Source organism: Myotis daubentonii, chromosome 18, assembly GCF_963259705.1.
Source record: "Myotis daubentonii chromosome 18, mMyoDau2.1, whole genome shotgun sequence".
NCBI classification, from domain to species: domain Eukaryota; kingdom Metazoa; phylum Chordata; class Mammalia; order Chiroptera; family Vespertilionidae; genus Myotis; species Myotis daubentonii.
In genome coordinates, this window is record NC_081857.1 from 25,564,897 (window position 1) to 25,587,858 (window position 22,962).

The window sequence follows — 22,962 nt, forward strand, 5'->3', positions numbered from 1 at the left end:
TATCAGTAATAACTCACCTATGAATTCCTCAAGGAAGAACTGAAAAAGCGGTGGCAAAGATGAATTCTACCTTCTTGGGGACAGGAAGTGGTAACACAGCAGATTTACTCTGCGGAAGGTCGGCTGACTACACTTTTGTGCATGGGTATTTTCCGATGCTTGTGTGTTTCATTACTGTTTTGGGAGGTAGGTAGTGGCTTTTATTTATTATTATTTTTTTAAACATATTTTTATTGATTTCAGAGAGGAAGGGAGAAGGAGAGGGAGAGAGAAACATCAATGATGAGAGAAAATCATTGATCTGCTGCTTCCTGGAGGCCCCCTACTGGGGATCGAGTCTGCAACCCTGGCCTGTGCCCCTGACTGGAATCAAACCTGGGACCTTTCAGTCCACAGGCCGATGCTCTATCTACCGAGCCAAGCCAGCTAGGGCTAGGTAGCAGCTTTTAAATCTCATCTTTCCTCTGCCCTTTCAGCCTTGGTCCGTGCAGAAAGTATGCACAACTACATCAAAAGAAGGGTCCCATGCAATCATTAAATGTGAGTGAATGCTGTCAGTCTAGCTCCCTGTAACTACAGTAGCATCTACACTGTGTTCCTTTACTTGGTGACGTTGGCTGAACACAGTAGTGTGGTAGGCACAGGAGAAGAAGACAGCCCTTAACCTTACGGAGCCCTTTCCTGGGGCAGTGGTCAAGCAGATCATCACACTGCAATGTGCTCCGTGTAATAAAGGGCATGGTGGACCACCTCTCTGCAGGAGGCCTTACACTGCCTGCCTACACCTGACCAAAATAGATGGCATGAGGAGAGGGCAATTGGGACAAATAGAACCTAGACATACGGTTCACAATTTGCATGGATGGAGTGGGAAGATGCACCACCCATCCTAACCCTGCTGAGGAATTAGGAAAGGCTTCCCGGGGGAAGGGCCTCTTAAACAGTGATTAAGAGTTCAGCAGGTATGGTGAGCGATATTCATTCACATAAAACAGCATTCAAAAACGCAGGTGCTTGGTTCCGTCATTCAATGCTAGTGATTAGAGAAGTTTCTAGTTCCCTTTAAAAATGTTTATTTGGTGAAAATGTCAACCACCTTAAAATCCTTTTTGGATGGATGGAACTAAAGAGCATTATGCTAAGCGAAATAAGCCAGTCAGAGAAAGATAAATGTCACATGATCTCACTCATTTGTGGAATATAATGAACAACATAAACTGAAGAACAAAAATAAAACCAGAGATACAGAAGCATCCAACAGACTGTACAACCCATGAGAGAAGGCAGGGGGTCGGGGGTGGGAGTTGGGGGTTAGGGGGTAAGAGATCAACCAAAGGACTTGTACGCATGCATATGAGCAAAACCAATGGACACAGACAGTAGGGGGGATGAGGGCTTGTGCTTGGGGGAAGGGGTGGCAGGGGAGAGGTCAATGGAGGGAAAAAGGAGATTCATGTAATACTTTAAACAATAAAGAATTTTAAAAAATCCTTTCTGGAACTAGGAAGACTATAAAGAAGCAAACAATGAAGCAAACGCACCTAAAACACCTTCCATTTTACTCATTGTATTAGGTCTTTAAGATATTCACGCCGAAACCGGTTTGGCTCAGTGGGTAGAGCGACGGCCTGCGGACTGAAAGGTCCCAGGTTCGATTCCGGTCAAGGGCATGTACCAGGGTTGCGGGCACATCCCCAGTGGGAGATGTGCAGGAGGCAGCTGATCGATGTTTCTCTCTCATCGATGTTTCTAACTTTCTATCCCTCTCCCTTCCTCTCTGTAAAAAATCAATAAAATATATTAAAAAAAAAAAAAAAAGATATTCACTAATGACCTGGTTTCCTGTTGCTACCGGGAGGTCCGCTGAACATGAATTTCATTAGTCCTAGATCTTCGATAAACCCAAAGAGATAAGTGCTCCACCAGTAAAGGGCATTGCAGAAATAGTTCGAGGAACATATCTTCCTCTGGCCTTACAAGTAAGAAGCAGCCAATAATATTTACTGATTTGGCTTGACCTGTAGTTCCCACTGTCAATAAATGCAGGAGCTGGGATGCCAGTGAATGTCACCTGAGGCACACATTAATTGGATTATAGCCTATATTTTATGTCTGGAGGCAGTGAATCTTAGAGTGGAGTTTCAAGGCACGAAAATGCACACAGACAGAGTTAACAAGTATTTTTTGTTACTTACCTGGTGAAGGCAGTTTTCACTGTGGTTAGAACTCAGTTTAATAGTACTTCTGGCTTTTAGGAAAATTATAGAATATATGTGGCTGTAGCTCAGGATGAGTAATTATTAATATATAGTGTACTCTGTAGATAGGGAGTTTGACTTTTCGTAATTTCTCATCAGTAGATCCATAGGTAAGTGACACGGGGTGCGCAAATAGGAGGTTTTTGGCACTCCAGTATTTTCCAAATTCACCTGTAAGAGATACCTCATTATGTGTATCTTATATTTAAGAGGCAGCATTTGTAATGAAATGACATTCAGAGGAAGTTTTTTCCCCCCCTGTTAATTATTTATTCATAATTATATGACACTCAGAGTAACTTTAAAATGAAATAACTAGAGCGAGGGGATATGAAACCGTTTTGAAACTATATATGATGTCTAAATAACACATCTATTTATTTCTTTAGGATTCCTGAGGTCCTTTATAAAGAATTCTGAAGTCATCGTCTTAGCAGTTCTCTCTCTAACAGGATTTGTGATAGGACACCTGGCCTACAGTTTTATTCAGGTGATGTATGTACCAGAAGCTAGAGAGTAAATAAAAGAACAGAGACACAAAACAAGGTCCACTCCCGCCCATTCTGAATGCATGGATTTTTTTTATGTGAACAGCTGCTGAAAAACAATCATCTGGTAGTAACGTCTTTAAAAATGAAATACTATTCAGTAAAGGAGACACACATTAGAGGTGCTTGAGAAAAAGCACCGATCTGTAAGTGTGGACAATGTGACTGCATTCTTGGGTTCTTCATCGTCTTCCTTTGGAGCCCTGCCCTGGCTCTTGCCCTGGACATAGACTGGCTTCTTCCGGGCTGTTGTCTCCAACACCTGTGGAGACTCTGGTTATAAAAAGCAGCAGCTATGACGAAGCATGGTTCCTCTTTTCTAACTGCCAGCTTCATGTGTAACATAGTATAATAGAAATATATATGACACACATCGTATACACTATAGATACCCTGAAAGATTTTTAAATCCTGAGCAAATGTCTGTGCAAGGGTTCCCCCCCCCTTAATGCAAATTAGAATAAATCTCTAATAAAAAATACTTATCTGTGGACCACCTAAAATCATCTCAGACATCACCAATGGTAGGGGTTTCGCTTTTGAAAACACTGATTACTTAAATAAGCAGTATGCGTGCAGCCCAAGCCCACACAATTCTCCGCTGAATAGGGTAACACACATAACAGATCAAGAAATCTCACCCCTGGGCCTCCAGGACTGGCCTTGCAGATCATCCCTCATAAATTGCAAATCGGGTTATCCTAAAATATGTTGATTGACATACCTTCAACCCACTTTCTAATACTTCAAAATGGCAGCAAACTAATTTGTTTGCTTTTGTTGATTTAGATGCACCAAGTTGTCTATTCTCTTCTAAGAACTCCAAGTTTTTCACTTTATTGTTATGTTTCACCTTTAATTATATTTATGGCTGCCTTGGACGTGGACTTTTATATCCTCAAGAATGTGCTTTGGCAGGTAAGAACACATTTTTAAAAGAAGTTATAAGTCGCTCAGCCAGCATGGCTCAGTGGTTGAGCGTTGACCTATGAACCAGGAGGTCACAGTTCAATTCCCGGTCAAGGGCACATGACTGGGTTGTGGGCTCCATCCCCAGTGTGGGGCCTGCAGAAGGCAGCCAATCAGTGATTCTCTCTCATCATTAATGTTTTTATCTCCCTCTCCCTCTCCCTTCCTCTCTGAAATCAATAAAAATATATAAAAAAATAAAAAGAAATTATGGTCAATTCTTATTCATGTTGACAGAGAATATGATTGTCTGTAAAGAAAGGTACTAAGTCACAAATCCCACACTTTTAGTTGTTGTGCTTTCCTCATTCTGCAGAACCAGTAATTAGAGAGAGTTGAGGGGAGGGAGAAGGGATGGCTATTTGCTGAGTGACCACTGTGATTGAGTAAATATCATCTCTATTTGATGTATAAACAGACTGCGGTTCAGAGGTCACAAACCAGGCCGAGAAATGGCAGAACCTGGATTCACAGCTGACTTAATCTCAACTGTATCTGTAGATACAGCTTTTGTTGCTAAGACTGTTTTTTTTTTATGTGCCTTCTCTCTTTTTTTTCTTAACCATACTTGCCAGACTAATTTATTTTTCCTTTCAAATAACATTTTATTTTCTTTGGTTTGGTTTTGATCCCCTCCCCTAACATCTTGAGTTAGATAGTAGTTGTTTGATTTTTAGCTTACTTATTTTTGTACTTTGTACATTTAAGGTTTTAAATTTTCCTATAACTACTCTTTTAGTGTAATCCCACATGATTTGATTATTAGTATTTTTATTATCATACAAATCCTACCTTTTATTATACACTTTTCCTTAACCTGTTAATCATTTTGAAATTATTTAAAAATTTCCAAATATGGCTTTTTATTATGATTTCTTTCCCCACAGTGTAGCCAGAGAATGTGCTTTGTATATCAACTCTTGTGATTTGTGGAGATTTGCTTTGGGGCCTAGTACCTGATCAGTTTTCCAAAATGTTCTGTTTGTTTTCCAAAAATGTATATTCTCTAATTGTTGAGTACAGGGCCTGAATTTATTCAGTAGATTGTTTTGTTACTTATGAAGTTTGGTATGGTAATCAAATCACTCAGCAACAAAAAAACAACAATTGACAGGAACGACATGGAAGAATTTCAAATGCTAGAGAAAGAAACCCAGACTCAAAGGCCACATGCTGTACAATTCCGTTCATACGCCTTCCTTCTAGTAACGGCAACACTATAGGTTTGGAGAACAGATCACTGGTTTCCAGGGACTGGGGATGAGGGAAGAAATTGACTACAAAGCAGTGTGGGATATTTTTGAGAGTGATGGATCTGGTTTATTTTTAAAAAGATTTTTTAAAATTGATTGTAGAGTGAGGAAAAGGGAGAGAGAGAGAAACATTAATCGGTTGCCTCTTGCACATGCTCGGACTGGGGACCAAACCTGCAACCTAGGTATGTGCCTTGACCAGGAACTGAACCCACCTTTTCAAGGTGCCTGGGACGATGCTCCTACCAACTGTGCCACCCGGCCAGGGCTCTGCTCTGTTTTTAACTGTGGTCGTGGCTAAGTGACTGCATGCGGTTGTCAAAACTCATGTAACAGTACCCCCAAAAGAATGAATTTTACTGTTTTTGAATTAAAGATAAAATTTTAAAAATCAACGGAAATAGATTTGGCTTTATTTCTCCCAGATAGTTTTTGTACTCTGCAGTGAACATGTTTTCCCTTTGCTTTTTCTCATGCTTCTCTTCTCTTCTCAATCAAGTTGATTCACTTTTCTTTATATATTTTTGTCTCTTCTATTTCCATTCTATTTCTGTTTCTGAGGCAGCTACTGCCGATTGCCTGTTTGGTATGTATTATCCCTTTCCCCTCACTAAGAGGAACTTACTACTGTTTGTTTGGTATGGTAGTGGGCCCACTGTAAAATATCACATTATCTAGCATCTCTGACATATGTGGTAGCCTTAGAAGAGTTTGGCCATTGGAATGTACTATATAGAGGTTTGCTAAATAAGGTTTCTTCTAGAATGTCCTTAACCAGGGACCTCGGTCAGCTGGCATGTACTTTTGGCCCTTTGCTGTCCTTCTCTTTCTACCTGGAGCCCAGCAGATGGCGATACTGAGGAAACCAGGAAATGATTTACACAGCCGCAGGAGAAGTTTGCATTCCATTTTGAGATCATTTTGATATTGAGAACTCTTGAGCTGGAAGAACAAGAAATATTAGGGAATTGATCTTTTCACAATAAGATAGACTCTCACTTGTTTGGAAGGGATGGTTTCTTTGAGGTGGGTAAACTAGATTACCTTTTGAAGTGATCTTCCAGAGGAATTGTATAAAATACTAGAGGCCCAGTGCACAAATTCATGGACAGGTGGGGTCCTTCGGCCTGGCTGGCAATCGGGGCCAATTGGCGCCGACGGAGGCTGGCCAGCCAGGGAGGGACCTCGGGAGGGCTCCAGGGTGTGTCTGGCCCTCTTGCCCAGTCCCAGTCGGGCAGACCCTAGCAGCAAACTAACCTACCGGTCAGAGCGTCTGCCCCCTGGTGGTCAGTGTGCATCATAGCAACTGGTTGGGTGGTCCAATGAATAGTCAACTGATCAGTCGGACACTTAGCATATTATGCTTTTATTATATAGGATGTAACCAGCCCTAGCTAGTGGCTCAATGGTTAGAGTGTTGGCCCGTGGACTGAGGGGCCAGGGGTTCAATTCCAGTTAAAGGCATGTGTCTTGGTTGCCGGTTTGATCCCTGGCCCCAGTCGGGGTGCGTGCAGGAGGCAGCTGGTAGATATGTCTCTCTCATGTCAATGTCTCTTTCTCTCTCTCTGTCTCTCCCCTTCCCTTCTACTCTCTCTAGAAATCAATGAAAAAAAAAAATCCTCTGGTGAGGATTAACAATAACAACAAAAAATATGTAACCAAGATCTGATTCTTACGTAAGTACATGGAAGTCATGCTATTTTTAGATGTTGAAACTAATACTATGTAATGAATTGGTTCCACAGGTCTTATTAACTGGATTTATTAGCTTCTCTACGGCATTCATCATAGTTGGGTATGTGGTTATAAAATTCAATAAGGCTTCGTGGGATCTGCAATGCTGCCTGCTCTTCAGCATGACCCTTGGCATCATAGACCCTATTCACTCTGTGAATACACTAAAAACGATCGGTATGTAGGATGTACTGCTCTCTGATATCTTAAAGAAATGATGATAAATTGTCTGCTTCTGATTATATTTTTCTTGCACAAATTGTGCATCCAGCGGAGTAGAGGTTTAGGCTGCTATTCTTGGGGCCTTGGTTGACTTGAAGGACACAATGCAAATAAGGCCACTCAGGATCTGAGTTAAATAACACCAATTCTAATCTCAAAGGATTTTTTTTCCCCAAAAAGAAGGTGATAAAAATTAGCATTCTTCTACCGTTCTACTGAATTCTAAGCTATAGAGACTGGGCTTTATGCCACTGAAACGTTTTCAAGGCCTTGCTACCTCTTGTTGGAACTCCATTTTGGATGAGCTAACCTTGGGCAGGTGGCTGTGGTTGATTTAAAGGAAACGGGGTAAGAATATAGTCTGGTAACTATGTTATTCAATACAAGCATCCCATCTTATCTTATTTGGTAAAAGATGATTTCACGCTGAAATATCTCCCTTTTGTCACATTTTATTAACTCAGCAATACACACATGAAATGGTTAGATGCTATGGTTTTGGTTTCGGACTCAGAAATATGTCCCTAACCAATTTTCAGGCCGTGGTTCTATTTTGTGGAAATATATTGCGTTATGATTGGAGTGGGAGGCCTCCAAGCTTTCTAGCAAGTGATATTCCCATTTTTACACCCATTTATCCTTACAGTTGGGAAAACATAGGAGGTTTTAAGACACTTGTGATGGTAATATTCTAAATCCTCAAAGAATCTGGTCCTGTCCTCTTTTCTTTCTCTTTATTTTCCAAGTACATTTTTTTTCTATCTTTTCTTCATCTGTCCTTCTCTTTTAGTCATTGGCATTTCCCCCTTGTTTTACTCAACTCCTTCTCTTCCTGCTCCCTTCTTAGCAGTCTCTTGACTCTAAGTGGCTATAATAAACTATATACTATAATTAGTTATTGCAGCTTCCATATTAAGAAATGTTTTCAGCAAAGGAGTAGAATAGAAAGCCTTCTATTTCTTGAAAAGAAAACTAGCAAAAGTATTTGGCTTTTAGCTGGTATTTTCTTTGTGTCAAAAATGCTCAGGTGGTACATGGGTTCTGGATCCAATAACCTTTTTTCCTAGTAAGACAAATTTGCCTATTCTGGCCATTTCATATAAATCAAACCATTTCATATAAATCAAACCAATGTGTGATTTTTGTGTCTGGCTTCTTTCACTTAGTGTAATGTTTATAAGGTTCATCCTTATAACTGCAAACATGTATCAGTCAGAACTTCATTCCTTTTGGTGGCTGAATGATATTCCATTGTAGGGAGAGACCACAGATGTTTATCCATTCATCAGCTGATGGGCTATGGGTTGTTTCTACTTTTTATTATTATTATGAGTAATGCTGCTGTGAACATTCATGTACAGATTTTTGTGTGGACACATTCAATTCTCTTCAATGCATGTATAAGAGTAGAATAGCTGGGTTGCATGTTGTACTTATTTCTAAGACGTGATTCTTTTGAGTCGAATTATTCATGTTTACTCAAGCCAAATGTAGTGTCCTGAGAAGTGTCTTGTCTCAGTCTGAAGCTCAAACCTGGCTTGAGTCCATGGACACTTCAAGGAGCACCATGGCTGTGTCCCTTTGGCATTAGGGATATAGAAGGCACAGTGAAGGAATTAAAAACTGGTGACTGCCCTAACCGGTCTGGCTCAGTGGATAGAGCATCAGCCTGTGGACTGAAGGGTCCCAGGTTCAATTCAAGTCAAAGGGCATGTACCTTGGTTGCGGGCATATCCCCAGTGGGGGGTGTGCAGGAGGCGGCTGATCGATGTTTCTGGCTCTCTATCCCTCTCCCTTCCTCTCTGTAAAAAGTCAATAAAATATATTAAAAAAACAAAACAAAACTGGTGACTGTGACTGACTTACAGACCTATCCCAGGCATGGCTGCCTTCTTTTGTTTCTAGCATATGCTTTCTCTTCTGTCTTTGTGTTTCTTGTGCAAGAGCATCATTTTCATGGACCATATTTCCTTTTCCAGGCATTTCCAAAATGTATACTGATATCATCCGAGGAGAATCCATGATCATCTGTGGCGTCACAAGCATTTTTTTTGGAATTCTTCGGAACAACTTAGTTCACATGTTCGTGTTTAGGGGTAGGAACATTTATTTATTTATTTTTTTGGTCTATTTTCTTAAAATTGTGCTTACCAGGTGCATTTCAGTTCATACTGAAATTAAAACACATTTGAGATGTCTTTACCTCTTTTTCTATACTTACTCTTGGACCAATTAAAATAGTATATCGGGCAACAAGAAAATAACTACAGGCCAGCTCAGTCTTTTCTTGGACACTAGGGGGGAAAGAATGTTAAATTTTTTCATCTCCCTCAATATGCATGTACACATGTACATGTGTGGGTGCACACCCACACACAAACACACACATTTTCCCGCCTGGCTCAGATTTCCTTCTTTCCTGGATCAACCCAGATCTCAGAGGCTGGATGTGAAGGTCTGGCGTGGCGCTGGTGAAAGCAGAATGGCTCAGCGCAGTACTGGAGTGTCAGGGCCTTGAAGCGCTAATAGTCAGATTCATGTGATTCAAGTTCACTGGGCTGTGGAGCACATGGTCTCGTGAGGTTTCCAGATATGGTCAGAGCAGAGTAGAAAGGGAAAACAATCACAGCATGAAGAAGCAGAAGGCATCCATCCTCCTGAAATGTAGGAAGAGAGAGGGCTAGGAGGAGAAAGAAATGCTGGGGATACAGAGGCGTTGGTAGTGCTTCTTGACAGGCACTTAGGATGAGGCAATCTTTGTTGTTTAGAACTGCCCGTGGCATTGCCTGAAACCTGCTGACCAACTGTCACTACTGTCCCCAGTTATTGTGACTTTAGGAAATTTCTCTCTCTAGTTCTCAGATGCCACCCGGGCTGGGGGCAGGGGCCACAAAGGGACTGCAGGTTGGTGAGGGTCCTGGACAAGGTTTGCTTGGCCCTGACATAGTTTGTAAAACATTTGAATTTGGATAGACATTCCAGTATCTTTTGGATGGACATTCACTTTCCAGCTTGTCATAGGCTTTTCACAGAATTCTCCCAGACTGGCTCCGGGGGGCTGTCCTTGGATGAACAAACCTCAGGCTGCAGAGGGCGAGGGAATATCTCCAGAGAGTCTCCCTTGTCAGCCTTTCATGGGAAACTCCCATCTGCTGAAGATCAAGGTCTCCACTCAAAAAATGAGCAAACCAAAGTGGGTAGACCCAAATGCCATCAACAAAAGGAACAAAAGTTATAGTTCAACTTTGTTTTTTCTCATTTTCCTTTCTTTTTAGAGTTCCATGTACTCCTGGACTTTATCTTCCACATTTTCGGGAGCATACTAGTTGGATATTGGAGTGCGAGAATCATTCAGTTCATTCTGACCGACCTATTTAGCAACACGCTGACTAGCATCATTCTTTGCGTTTCGATGGTGTACATGACTTTCTACATTGGTAAGGCAGAACCAAATACAAAAAGTGCTGTCCTCAGTGTGAACTTCATACTTCTCTATTTTCCCTGGACCTTGAATCCAGTTGCCTTTTCCCCAGCCGCTTCCCCCTTGTTGTGGCCCTTCTGTGCATCTTGTCATCTTATCTTCCTGCCACCTCCAGCTCTTCCCTGGTCTCTCTTAACATCCCCTCAATTTCAACTCCTCGTCCCTTCCCTCCACATTCTCTGTGTGGTGACTCTCTTATTCTTTCTGAGCCCCGTTGGACCTTACATTAGTCATCGGCAGTCCCTGCAGAGGGATCAGCTCTGCCCGATTCCTGCTCTGACCCTCAGCAACCCACCTCTCAAAGGAGAACGTTGCGGGAGGTGCTCAAGTCTTTAATTCAACAAGCACCAGACCGATGGGGACTGTAGAAGTGGCGCCCCTCACCTGAAGCGAGAGGGCAGGAAAGGAGAGGGAGGAATCAGGCACGTGTGTGTCTGACAGAGTGGAGTAATCACATCGGCCCACCTCCCACCATCACCTGCCAGTCTAGTCCAGTGAGAGTGGGAGAGTTTCCTAGTATACTGGCCTCACCCAGGTCACCAGACCCAGAGAGCCATAGCGACTCTGGTGACACAGGCAAATTCGGCTGCCCTCCCTCACTTCACACAGCGGGACAGACTCCATGCACAAAAGGCCTTGGTATTAAGAGGATAACTAGTATCCTGTTACCTAAACACGACTTCCTCTACACCAGTGGTTCTCAACCTTCTGGCCCTTTAAATACAGTTCCTCATGTTGTGACCCAACCATACAATTATTCTCGGTGCTACTTCATAACTGTCATGTTGTTACTGTTATGAATCGTAATGTAAATATCTGATATGCAGGATGGTCTTAGGCGACCCCTGTGAAAGGGCCGTTCGATCGCCAAAAGGGTCGCGACCCACAGGTTGAGAACCGCTGCTCTACACCGAAGAAGCGCCCCTGGGTGTTGCTCACTGCCCTGAATCAGTCAGTAAAACTTACAGAACACATTCACTGGAGGGGCATTTCCTTCAACTTCCTTCATTTTCCCCTCCCCTGTGACTCCTTTATGGATGCCTTAAATGTCTGAAGGAAGTATTTTTAATTTAATGTATCCAGTGTTTCCCCTAGACCAGGAGTTCTTTGAGGTGGAGGCTGTCTCTCATTCCTCTTTATTTATTCTCTTTTCTATGTTCCCCCAGCCACGCCCAGCGCTTGCCATATGTCCATTAGTAATTGAACACATGCTGGTTGAATACACAAATGCTAGTCTGTGAAGAGCTTTGGAGTTAGGCGGATTGGAGTTCGAATCCCAGCTTCGCCATTTATTAGCTTGTGACTTTGGAGTTTTTCTTAACCTCTCTAAACTTGAGTTAATTCCCTCATCTATAAAAGGGATACAGTAGCACTACCTTCGTAGGAGGATTGCAGGCAGTAATGAGATAATGTGTGCCATGTGGCTCGCTCATGCTGGAGTGTTGGAGGTAGCTCTGACCTGTTTGAGAGCTGAGTGCACGCACCTCCGCCTTTAAAATACATTTAATAAATGTACATGCTTATATTAATGTAGGCATTCGTGCCATATATTTCTATAGCAATGGAATTACACTTAAATAAGATGACATCAGTTTTAAGATAAAGTTGTTCAGTGGTTCCCTCATTGCAGATGCTGTCTCTAAGCAGTGACTGTTACTGAAAAAGACTATGATGAGCTTTAAAATCTAGTAATTCTAATTATAGGAAATTGGAAATAAGAATTTGAGAGACATTTTCCCTATCATCACAGTTCCCAGCACAACTGGTTTTACTGCCGTTGTTACTTATATTAAATTCCGTTTAAAAGTATGTAAAAAGAAATCCAAAGCGGATTTAAGGGATGCGATAAAACAAAGGAAAAATAAAATCCTGTTCCAATTAGTGAACGGTGTTGGTTTACTCAGCAGTAAAGCCAGGATGTAAAAACAGATAGCATAATAAGAATAATGATGATCATTTGTTCATTCTCTTAAAAGTGCGCCGAGCACTTTTCACATTAGCGAATTTAATGCTCACGGCAGGTCTATGAGGTATTGTTCTCTTACAGATGCAGGATGGAGAAAGTGGGGCGGTCACCTTCCCAGAGCAACCAGCTCTGCCCTGCTCCAAAGCACTTCCTTTTCTTTCTTTCTGCCTGATGTTTATAAGGTTCCAGCCGAAGGCTCTGCAGCAGTGATGGCAAACCTAGGACACGCGTGTCAGAGGTGACACGCGAACTCATTCTTTGGTTGATTTTTCTTTGTTAAATGGCATTTAAATATATAAAATAAATATCAAAAATATAAGTCTTTGTTTTACTATGGTTGCAAATTTCAAAACATTTCTATATGTGACACAGCACCAGAGTTAAGTTAGGGTTTTTCAAAATGCTGACACGCCGAGCTCAAAAGGTTCGCCATCACTGCTCTACAGCCTAGAACTGTTGTCATTTATGGTATTCAAACGTCCTTTGTAGCTGCTTTTCCTGCCCTAGACTATACTTACACAGCTGTTTAGAGCCCAAGGAATGACAGTTACAGGGGAGTCTGTATCACGCAAAAGAACTGCCAGCTTCAGGACCTGCAGCCACTTGGACCACGACCCCTAGGACACCCCTGAGGTGCTGGGCAGAGGCTGTTACACTATTTTTCTATTGGCCCTATCCTCAATGACCATCTACAGCAGGGGTTGGCACTACAGCTCGTGGATCAAATATTCCTATTTTTGCACAGCCCATGAGCCAAGACTAGTTTTTACATTTTACAATGGTTAAAAAAAAAGAAAAAAAAACCTCAAAAGAAAAATATATTGTGGCATGGGAAAATTATTTCAAATTCAAGTTCCTGTGTCATGATTTATTGGACGCTCACTCATTTACATGTTCCCTGTGGTAGTTTATGTACTACAACAGCTGAGTTGAGTAGTTTCAACAGGGACCACTTGGCCCACCAAGACTACTTATCATCTGGTCATTAGCAGAAGCGATACCCTTGAGCTACAGGATTAGGCATCCAGCCGTGGGCAAACTACAGCCCGCGGGCCGGATCCGGCCCTTGAAATGAATAAAACCAACAAACAAAAAAAGACCGTATCCTTTTATGTAATGATGTTTACTTTGAATTTATATTAGTTCACACGAACACTCCATCCATGCTTTTGTTCCGGCCCTCCGGTCCAGTTTGAGAACCCATTGTGGCCCGCGAGTCAAAAAGTTTGCCCACCCCTGGGCCAATCCCTTGAAGCAACTTTCCAAGAAATATTACTCTTATGTTCCGCACCAGTCCTTTACTCAAGATAAAGTACCTCAATGTGCAGATTTGAATGCAACTAATTTTATTTATTTTTTTCTCCTAGTGGAATTTTTAAAATTGTCAGGGATGGTCGCTTTAATCACTGTAGGACTGAATTTAGATTCCTTAAGCTTTAAACCGAGGATGGAGATAATAATAACTAAGTAAGTCTCCTATTGTGTGCTTGGTATAGATCTCATAGAAATTTAGTGCTTAAGTGGCCCTGCACTTCCTGGATACTAATAAAACTCCCTTTTTATAACTTTTTTTCTACCTTTTCATTAAAAAAAAAAAAAATCCTCACCAGAGGATATGTTTGCATGATTTTTAGAGAGAGAGGAAGAGAAAGAGAGAGAGAGAGGGAGAGAGAGAAACATCGATGTGAGAAACATCTATCAGTTGCCTCTTCTATGTGCCCCAAATGGTGATTGAACCCGCAACTTGGGCATATGCCCTGATTGGGAATCGAACTGTGACCTCCTGATTCATAGCTTGACGCTCAACCACTAAGCCATGCCAGCTGGGCAAGATTTATTTTTTTAATGTAAAGACTATGCATTGTTCTGAAATTATAGCCTTCCTACCTTTTCGGTATTTAAAATGTTCTTTCTTTTATGAAAGTCCTGTGATAAAAGATTGTACTTTTTTAATAGCTCTAGTTGGCAAATTTTTTAAATTGGCCTTTAAAGTCCAGAAGCTTGGGAATAACTAATTCATAAAACATATACTTTTTGTCTGAATTTGGACAATTTCTGAGCTCAGTTGTGCTGTCTGTCAGCATCATTATAAATTATTCTCTTGATTTAATTGTTTATTCTTTCACCTATTTAACCAATCATTGTTTAATGCAGTGGTTCTCAACCTTCTGGCCCTTTAAATACAGTTCCTCATGTTGTGACCCAACCATAAAATTATTCTCGTTGCTACTTCATAACTGTACTGTTGCTACTGTTATGAATTGTAATGTACATATCTGATATGCAGGATGGTCTTAGGCGACCCCTGTGAAAGTGTTGTTCGACCTGCAAAGGGGTCGTGACCCACAGGTTGAGAACCGCTGGTTTAATGTCTGCTATGACCCAAACATTGTATCTTAGGTTTGGGCTGTGAAAATAAGTCCTTCTCAGAAGACACTCATTGTTAAGTGGTGGGTGTGTTGATGTAAGAAACTAATAATAAGTGAAAATAATTATATGTTCATTGGGATCCTACTATATATAAGGTATGTATTTTTAAGGTCCTGTAGAGACATTTCAAAAAGCATTCTACTCAGTTATTTCTTCATTTCTAAATTTTCAGAAAATTAAGCATTGGGATTTGCAGTGCCACTCATACCCTTCCCTTCTAGTTCTTTTAAAAATATATTTGTATTGATTTCAGAGAGGAAGGAAGAGGGAGAGAGATAGAAACATTAATGTTGAGAGAGACACATTGATTGGTTGCCTTCTGCATGCACCCCAACCAGGGCCGGGTATGAAGCCTGCAACCTAGGTACGTGCACTCTTGACTGGAACCGAATCTGGGACCCTTCAGTCTGCAGGCCGACGCTCTATCCACTGAGCCAGACCGGCTAGGGCCCTTCTAGGAGTTCTGAATCAACTGAATCAAAAGATTGGATTCAGACAGAGAACCAGACTGTCTGCTTAATTGGAGTAAAGCTGGATCAGAGCACAGGGCTTATACCTGCCGCTAACAGGAGGCTTCCTAAGTGTGGAAACTGAGACTCACCTACAGGGAGGCTGGTCTCCCTGTAGGTGGGTCTCACCCAGTCAGCTGAAGGGGAAAGTCCCATTAGAGGGTCCAAGAGGAGGTGAGATCTGAGATCTGCCTGTAGAGGTCCGACCTGGCCCTGACCCCAGCCGTGTCACCACATGGACACCGCCCAGCCCCAGGCCCTAACCTCTGTGCTCTGGTCTACTCAGTAAGAGTCTTTGAAAGTGGGTGGAGCCGCATGTAGGTTTTTGGAAAGCAATCTGGGTGATCCTTACTGCTCTTCTCTGCTTACAAATGGAGTAGGTCATGGGCACTGGAGGGATTCAGAGGAGGATCACCTCCAGAGATAGTGCTTAGCATGGCTTTGTGAAGAACACAGAAGTAGAGTTAGCGGTGCAGGAAGTTAGGAATTCAGTAGAAGCGGACAGGAGACCCTCAAGGTAAGGCTCTTCCATGCGGATCACAAAGGAAGAAGTTATGCAGTGGGCATGGAGGTGGGTCCAGTCAGCTTTCACAAAGTCAAGGTGACCCAGGTGTGGCTGTGGCAGGCCCCCAGTTGATATGCTGCCAGCTGATCTCCGCAAAACTGCCACAGCACTGACCTGAGGGTGGGGGCAGGGGGTCGGTATCCTTATCTTTCTGCCTTGCTTTTATTACGTTGCTGAGAGAGGTGGCCTACGGGTGTTGGTGCGATGAGAGCCACGGGGGAACATGGAACTGGGCGGTTCCAGTTCCCACAGATACTTTTGATACTGCTTGTGACTATGACAGAGGCAAGGAACTTTCCCAAGACAGGCGTGGCAGATACATGACACCTGCTGCTTTGTGAGAAGGAAGCTATTTAAAAAACACACTACTGAAACATGATTTCCTTTCCATTCACCCTAGGTTCTTAATAATGTTTACATCTGTGTTCCAACAATTAATATACACTTTCTTTGGCATTGTAATTGGATGTGGAGAAAACAACTATTTTAAGTTTCACACACTAAATTTCACGTTGGTCTTATTTATCACAGTGAACTTTGTAAGGTAAGAATTGTGTTTTAAAGTTCGCTTCCTGGTCTTCCAAGCTCATAATTACAATTGGGAAGCAGGGGGTTCCAGCACAGAAAAGCTCTGGATGTGCAGCCGGGAAGCCTGTATCGTGGTCAAGGTCCTGGCGATAGCTTGCTGAGCCACGAGGGGTGTGGGTGTCTATTCACTGGTCAAGATTCCACCTGTAACAGAAGGGGCAAGGCAGAACAGCAGCCTCCGCATAACCCATGAGCTGGGTAGGAATGCAAATTGACGGGCCCAGCCCAATCATCATCCAGAGTTGAATCTCTGGAGATGAGATTCAGGAAGCTGTTTCAACATGCTCGTTAAAAGTTTGAGCATCGCTGGACCAGATTAATGGCTCCTAACGTTTTCGTTGACTTTCACCATCACTTATTATCACCATAGCTAGGATAAAGCCATTTATTAAGCAGTTACCATGTAAATTAGGCCACTAATTTGAATACAATCCAATGAGGTAGGTGTCACTTCATCATTTCACAGATGACACAGAGGTTAAAAACTCGCTCAGAGTCACCCAACTGGTAAAGGCAGAGTTGGGATTTAAACTTGACCCCCGCAAGCATGCTTTTTCTAGACTGCCATGGCCCACTCATGGTAGTCCACTCCTGGTAGTCGTGTCTACCATAAGAATTTATGACAGTGTCTTTGAAACATTGTTATTTCCATTCAGGATAGGCCTGGCCAAGGGTACTCACTTTACAGGATGTTCTCTTGGAATGTGGCTTCTTCATGCCACTCAGATAGTCACTGTCACTCAGGAGGTAGTGGATACAGCTCACCTTTCCACCTTTCTCTCATGTGCAGGTGGAGAGTGGTCAGAGAGTTGAGGAAAGACACATGGCTTTTTGCACATTGTCTCAGCTACATGTCCATGATCTCATTTCGTCTTCCTTACAGCACTAGGAGATATGAACTATTATCTCTGTATTATAGATGAAGGCACCGGCTAAAGAAAGGCAAAGCATCTTGTCCAAGGTCGAATGGCTAGTGAGTTTCAGAGATACTATGGGAACTTACGGTTCCACCTTAGACGAAAGGCTTCAATGGAGAGGTCATCCGAAGAGGCCTCAGTAAATGGGTGGGCTTTCCGTAAGAGACTTGTTGAGAGGAACATTTCAGAGAGAATGAGTCAAACTAAGGCCAGGGCATAATCATCATTGCTAACGCAATGAGCACTGGCCACATTCAAGGTGTCATTCTAGCGCTATGCATGCTGTCCCATGTAATTGAACCTTCATAATAATCCTTTGAGGCAAGTATAATTATCATCCCCATCATCTCCATTTTTATAAGGGTGTCCCAAAATTCACGCAAGAAGTAATTTTGATAGAAAACACAGGTTTATCATTAAAAATTGTATATTTTTTATTGATTCATAAAGTATACAGTATAGGGTTATGTATGGAATAGCAAACTGGATTATCATGTCGCGATAGTGAGCACCATTAACTCTTATTGCCTGAGCAGCCGCATTTTCAAAGAATGGTCCGATGATGTCTCCAGCCCAAAATCCGCACCAAACAGTGACACATTGTGGATGCATTTGTTTCTCAACAATCACTCGTGGATTTCCTGAACCCCAAATGCGACAATTTTGTCGATTAACCAAGCCATCAAGATGAAAATGAGCCTCATCGCTGAAGATGATCTTGTTCGAAAAATCAGCATCCGCTTGTTGTTCCATAATCCATTCAACGAACTCTATTCGCTGTGCGTGGTCAGTAGGCTTCAGTTCTTGAGTCAAGTGAACTTTGTAAGCATGAAGATGCAAATCTTTCGTGAGAATACGCTGTAGAGAGCTTCTCGAAATGTCCAATTCTTGACCACGGTGCCGAATGGATGTCCCTGGACTCTCAGCAGCACTCTCACGAACTGCTTCGATGTTTTGTGTCGAACGACTTGTTGAAGGACGACCAGAGTGTTTAAGATCACTAACTGATCCAGTCTCCCTAAATTTTTTAATTAATCTCTTCACAGTTGATGAAGTTAAATCACTATTCCGACCATATTTTGCACGAAAATTGCGAACTGTAGCTGCCAAACCTTCATTATTTTTAAAATATTGCTCAACAATGAAAACTCATTGTTCTTTCATGTAGTGCTCCATTTTTAATAACCCTGAACTGTCAGCTGTCATGCTATCCTTTTTTTTCTCTGGCAACACTTTACAGCATAAATGGCATAAAATTCAAATCTTGCATGAATTTTGGGACACCCTTAGAAGGAGAAACTGAGGCTCAGAGAGGTTAAGTAACATGCTGAGCTTTATAGAGTTAGTGAAAGAAGCCTAAATGTGAACCTGGTAGACCTACTCCAGAGCTTTGCTATGCTGCCTCTCTGTGTTTGTTACCAGGACACAGCACACATTGTTCTATCTTGGCTGGACTCACTGGTATTTTAGAGAAAGATTGTTTAGTAAGACTGGTAAGAATTACTTTGCAAACAGCTTAAATGCAAGGCCAAGGAGTTTGCCCAAATTAATTACAGACATTATAAATGGTAATTGTAGATTTTTCTGTTTCTCAGTGACAGAAACTGTCTAAATTGTGTTGTGAAATTCCCAGCTTAGCAAGTGAGACACAGTGTATTTTTTTGAGTCTGAGAACATATCAATTTTGTTTCTACTGAAACCTGATTTGAAGGACAATACTGATATCCTTTTGGTGCAGATTCCCTGAAGACGGATTCTAAATTTTGGCACGGGGTCCTATAGAAAAATTATCCATAGAGAAATAAGGCGCAAATTGAAATGATATATGTGGCATTTAGTGTATGATTCTTGTGAGAACACAAGAAAAATGTGGTTGAGCCAAGTTTATTAATGTGTCTATAATAATGTTACTTTTTGGCCATGATTGTATGTCCTCCAGGCTAATTTCTGAATCCAGACAATGCCTTTCAGGGAATATATGAACTCGTTGATGTTATTGGAAGAAGTTTCACTATAGGAATTTACTACCAAAATCGAAACAGTACACACTAGTGTAAATGATAATTCCTCACATTGTATAGAACTTCTAGCATTACTTTTCAAGATTATTATGTGCAAGATAGTAGATTTGGTTAGCTCCAGAAAGTTTTGAACAATTTATTAATAAAGTGGATTGTCTTCTCTTTCCTGAAAATTTTTATATGAAATTTAGTACTTAGTACATAGTTTCAACTATGAATAACAATACATAAGGTGTGACTTAAAAATGTGTTTTCTTTCCCCAGATTGCTTACTATTGTGTTGGTGAGCCCTATTCTGATGCGTTCGAGTTATGAATATAATTGGAGATGGGGAGTTGTGATAGCATGGTCTGGTATCAAAGGTGTTTTTAACTTGCTCTTGGCTCCTGATATTTATAATCTGTCTAATAAAAAAGTGGAGTCGCCAGAAATGGTAGGAAAATCATGTCTCCTGATTATTCATATTTATTAATTTTGTAGCACTTGTCATTGTACCCAATAATAAAGTTAACCCTTTTAAAAATTAGATTTGAAAAATACATTCTTTCAAGTAGAAAGAAACCTGCAGAGGAAACTTGACTGATGTTGGCAATGTGAAAGGGACCAACAGTCAAATACAGATTATGGGCATGGGAGACAGATGGACTTGGGATCGAATCCTGGCCCGCCATTCACAGACTGAGTGACCTGGGGCAAGTTCCCTAAACTGGTGGAGCCTCCATTTCCAGTTGAGGATGTTTAGTAAATGCTCAATAAATGTTATTGAGCATATAAATGCTATTTTTTAATAGATGTCAGAAAGCATAAAAAAATACCCTGTCTAGAGCAGTCCAATCCCTATAGCCATTAGAGTAAAACCTGAAATGTTACTTGAATATGTACTAGCAGCGGTCGGCAAACTCATTAGTCAACAGAGCCAAATATCAACAGTACAACGATTGAAATTTCTTTTGAGAGCCAAATTTTTTAAACTTAAACTATATAGGTAGGTACATTGTTATGAACTTAATTAGGGCACTCCTAAGGCTTAGGAAGAGCCACACTCAAGAGGCCAAAGAGCCGCATGTGGCTCGCGAGCCGCAGTTTGCCGACCACGGGCCTAGCCAATGGGCAACCTGGTGGTGGCAGCATCTATATGAAGATCAAAAGATCTTAGTGCATCTGCTGACCACGTTAAGGCACCTCGTCATTTGTGACAGTACTGTGTGGGCTAGCTGGAAAAGTTGCTAGAAGATTCTAGAAATCTCCAGGACACCCTTGGCACCTCCCAGTCAGATGAATTTCAAACCTGCCCCTAGGAGGGAGAAAAGCACTTGAATAATATGAATTAAGAACACCTGCCTAAGGAACGTGACTCTGGAGGGAGATAGACAGTCTCCTGCTGTCATCTACTTCCCAGCTCCGGATTTCCTCCTCTTAGCTATTTCGCTCCTGTCCTGGAAGCCCCCGGACTGCAGTGCTTTTCAGATATCTTCATTCTGTGAGCAATGTTCACCCTCTCCATCTTGCATGTGGAGAATTCAAAACAGAGAAGAGCATTTTAGGGAAAGAACTCAGGTCCCTAACTCCCAAAGGGGGAAGTGCTTTTTTTTAAGGGAGTATCATATTCCTCACCTTCTTTCCTGAGGGTTCGCACTTCAGATCTGCGGGAATGGTCTGGGAATTCATTTGGAGTTCAAACAAGCCTGTGGCTTTGCCAAGACTTTGGACCTTTCCACGCTCCAAAGGAAAAGTATAATAACCAACATCTGAAATCCTTCAGTTTTCTTTTGTGCAAGAAATTGGCCTCAGAGCAAGTTCAATGACATGTTAACTCACATTTGAGTATCATCATTTACAGTGTTTCCCAAATCTGTCTGATGTTAAGAATCCCTTTTGTGCCCCTCCACCCCCACCTACAGAATAGAGTCTGCATGGAAGAAGGGGAGCTGGTGTCTTTAACCAGCACGTCAGGAGCTCTGTTGTTACCAGTCAAGCTTGGGACATGCTCCCTGAAGGATATATTGCTATTAACTCCATTTTTCAGTGAAGGACACTGAGGCTCAGAGTGCTTAACTGGCCCCAAAGTACATGGGGGAAAAATAGCAGAGCCAAGAACTACAAATGTGGTTGTGTTTCTGCTTCTGCACGGCCCCTCTCCAGACCCCAGCACAGCTGCCTCCTGCAGAGTCACCTGTCCAGTTGCAGGAAATGCTGGTGGTAGGCACACTGCCCTGTCCCACCTGTGGTCCCCACCGCCTGCTGTTGCTGGGGTCTCTCCCCCACCTGGTCTGTGCTGGTTTCCTGGCTGCTGCCTCCCAGGGTTCTTCTCTCTCCCAGAAACTATGACATCTTTTGTTTTCTCCTTCAGATTGAAAGCTAATTTCTGCCCTAGTATATTGTATTCATGCAGTGCTCACAAAACAACCCTTAGCCTCAATTTACCTATCAGAGGCAGGATTAAAAATGTGGATTAAGATAGCATTTTGTTGGTGGTTAACTGAACAATGTTTCCCTTTGGAGAACTTACTAACGTTTTGGCTCTAAGTATTTTTGTGTTTTGTTTGTTTTTTTAGATTATATTTTATGTACAAGTACTATCATTAATGACGATGGGAATAAATTCATACATGATGATTCATTTAGCCAGGACATTAGGTAACGTATATCTATATTTCATTAATTAATTGGGGAAAATAATGTAAACAGATTATTGTTGGGGTTGTAGGGACAGGTTTTTGTTGTTGTTGTTGTTGTTAATCCTTACCCGAGGATATTTTTCCATTGAGTTTTTAGAGAGAGTGCAAGGGAGGGGGAGAGACAGAGAGAGAGAGAAACTTCGATGTGAGAGTGGTTGCCTCCTGCATGCGCCCCCACCAGGGCTGGGAATTGAGCCTGCAACTGAGGTATCTGCCCTTGACTAGAGGAATCTAACCCAGGATGCTTTAGTCTGTGGGCCCGACATTCTATCCACTGAGTCAAACTGGCTAGGGCTTATAATACCAATTTCCCTTGATAAACCAAGTTAGTCATCCATAAGGTTTCTTAGAAAGCATGGAACCAGTGACAGAGATCATCTTCAACATGTTCATTCATTCAAACTTATTGCTCCCCCATATACTCATGCTTCCCCAGAGCAACTTTCCCAGATGGGGCTGTGGCGCCATCACATGGGTAGGATGTAATTAGGCACATGAATAAATTCGTCCAGTGTGGTCTGAGCCAGGGGTATTTTAAATCCAAAGCTTCTAACTATAGTCAAACGCATCTTTGTTGGGACTATAGAGAACCGACAGGGATATGCCTCCAGACCTTTTTGAATCCCCAGAATTTCAAACACTACAGTTGAACACAGTGCCCATAGAGGAGGCATAAAGTTAAACAGAAACATTGTGAAACCATTTATGAGGCATTTCATATGCAATTAGGAAGAAAAAATTGTTTTACTGAGATGGACCTTCGAGCAAGCAGGCTAAGCTCACTTAATTACATTCATCGTTTTGGTAAGTGGGCCTCATACCT

General features: G+C 41.9%; 1 protein-coding gene across 1 annotated transcript in view; it reads left to right on the forward strand.

Moving 5' to 3' along the window:
* The window catches only part of SLC9C2 (solute carrier family 9 member C2 (putative)), a 49,496-nt gene continuing 26,534 nt past the window's right edge, over window positions 1-22,962 (forward strand). The window contains exons 1-10 of the mRNA XM_059674229.1: window positions 1-186; window positions 2,648-2,748; window positions 3,596-3,724; window positions 6,774-6,939; window positions 8,964-9,080; window positions 10,260-10,421; window positions 13,799-13,898; window positions 16,336-16,479; window positions 19,726-19,894; window positions 22,017-22,098. Of these exons, the coding sequence (XP_059530212.1) occupies window positions 60-186; window positions 2,648-2,748; window positions 3,596-3,724; window positions 6,774-6,939; window positions 8,964-9,080; window positions 10,260-10,421; window positions 13,799-13,898; window positions 16,336-16,479; window positions 19,726-19,894; window positions 22,017-22,098 (1,297 nt within the window). The 5' untranslated portion in view covers window positions 1-59. The remainder of the gene's footprint in view (window positions 187-2,647; window positions 2,749-3,595; window positions 3,725-6,773; window positions 6,940-8,963; window positions 9,081-10,259; window positions 10,422-13,798; window positions 13,899-16,335; window positions 16,480-19,725; window positions 19,895-22,016; window positions 22,099-22,962) is intronic.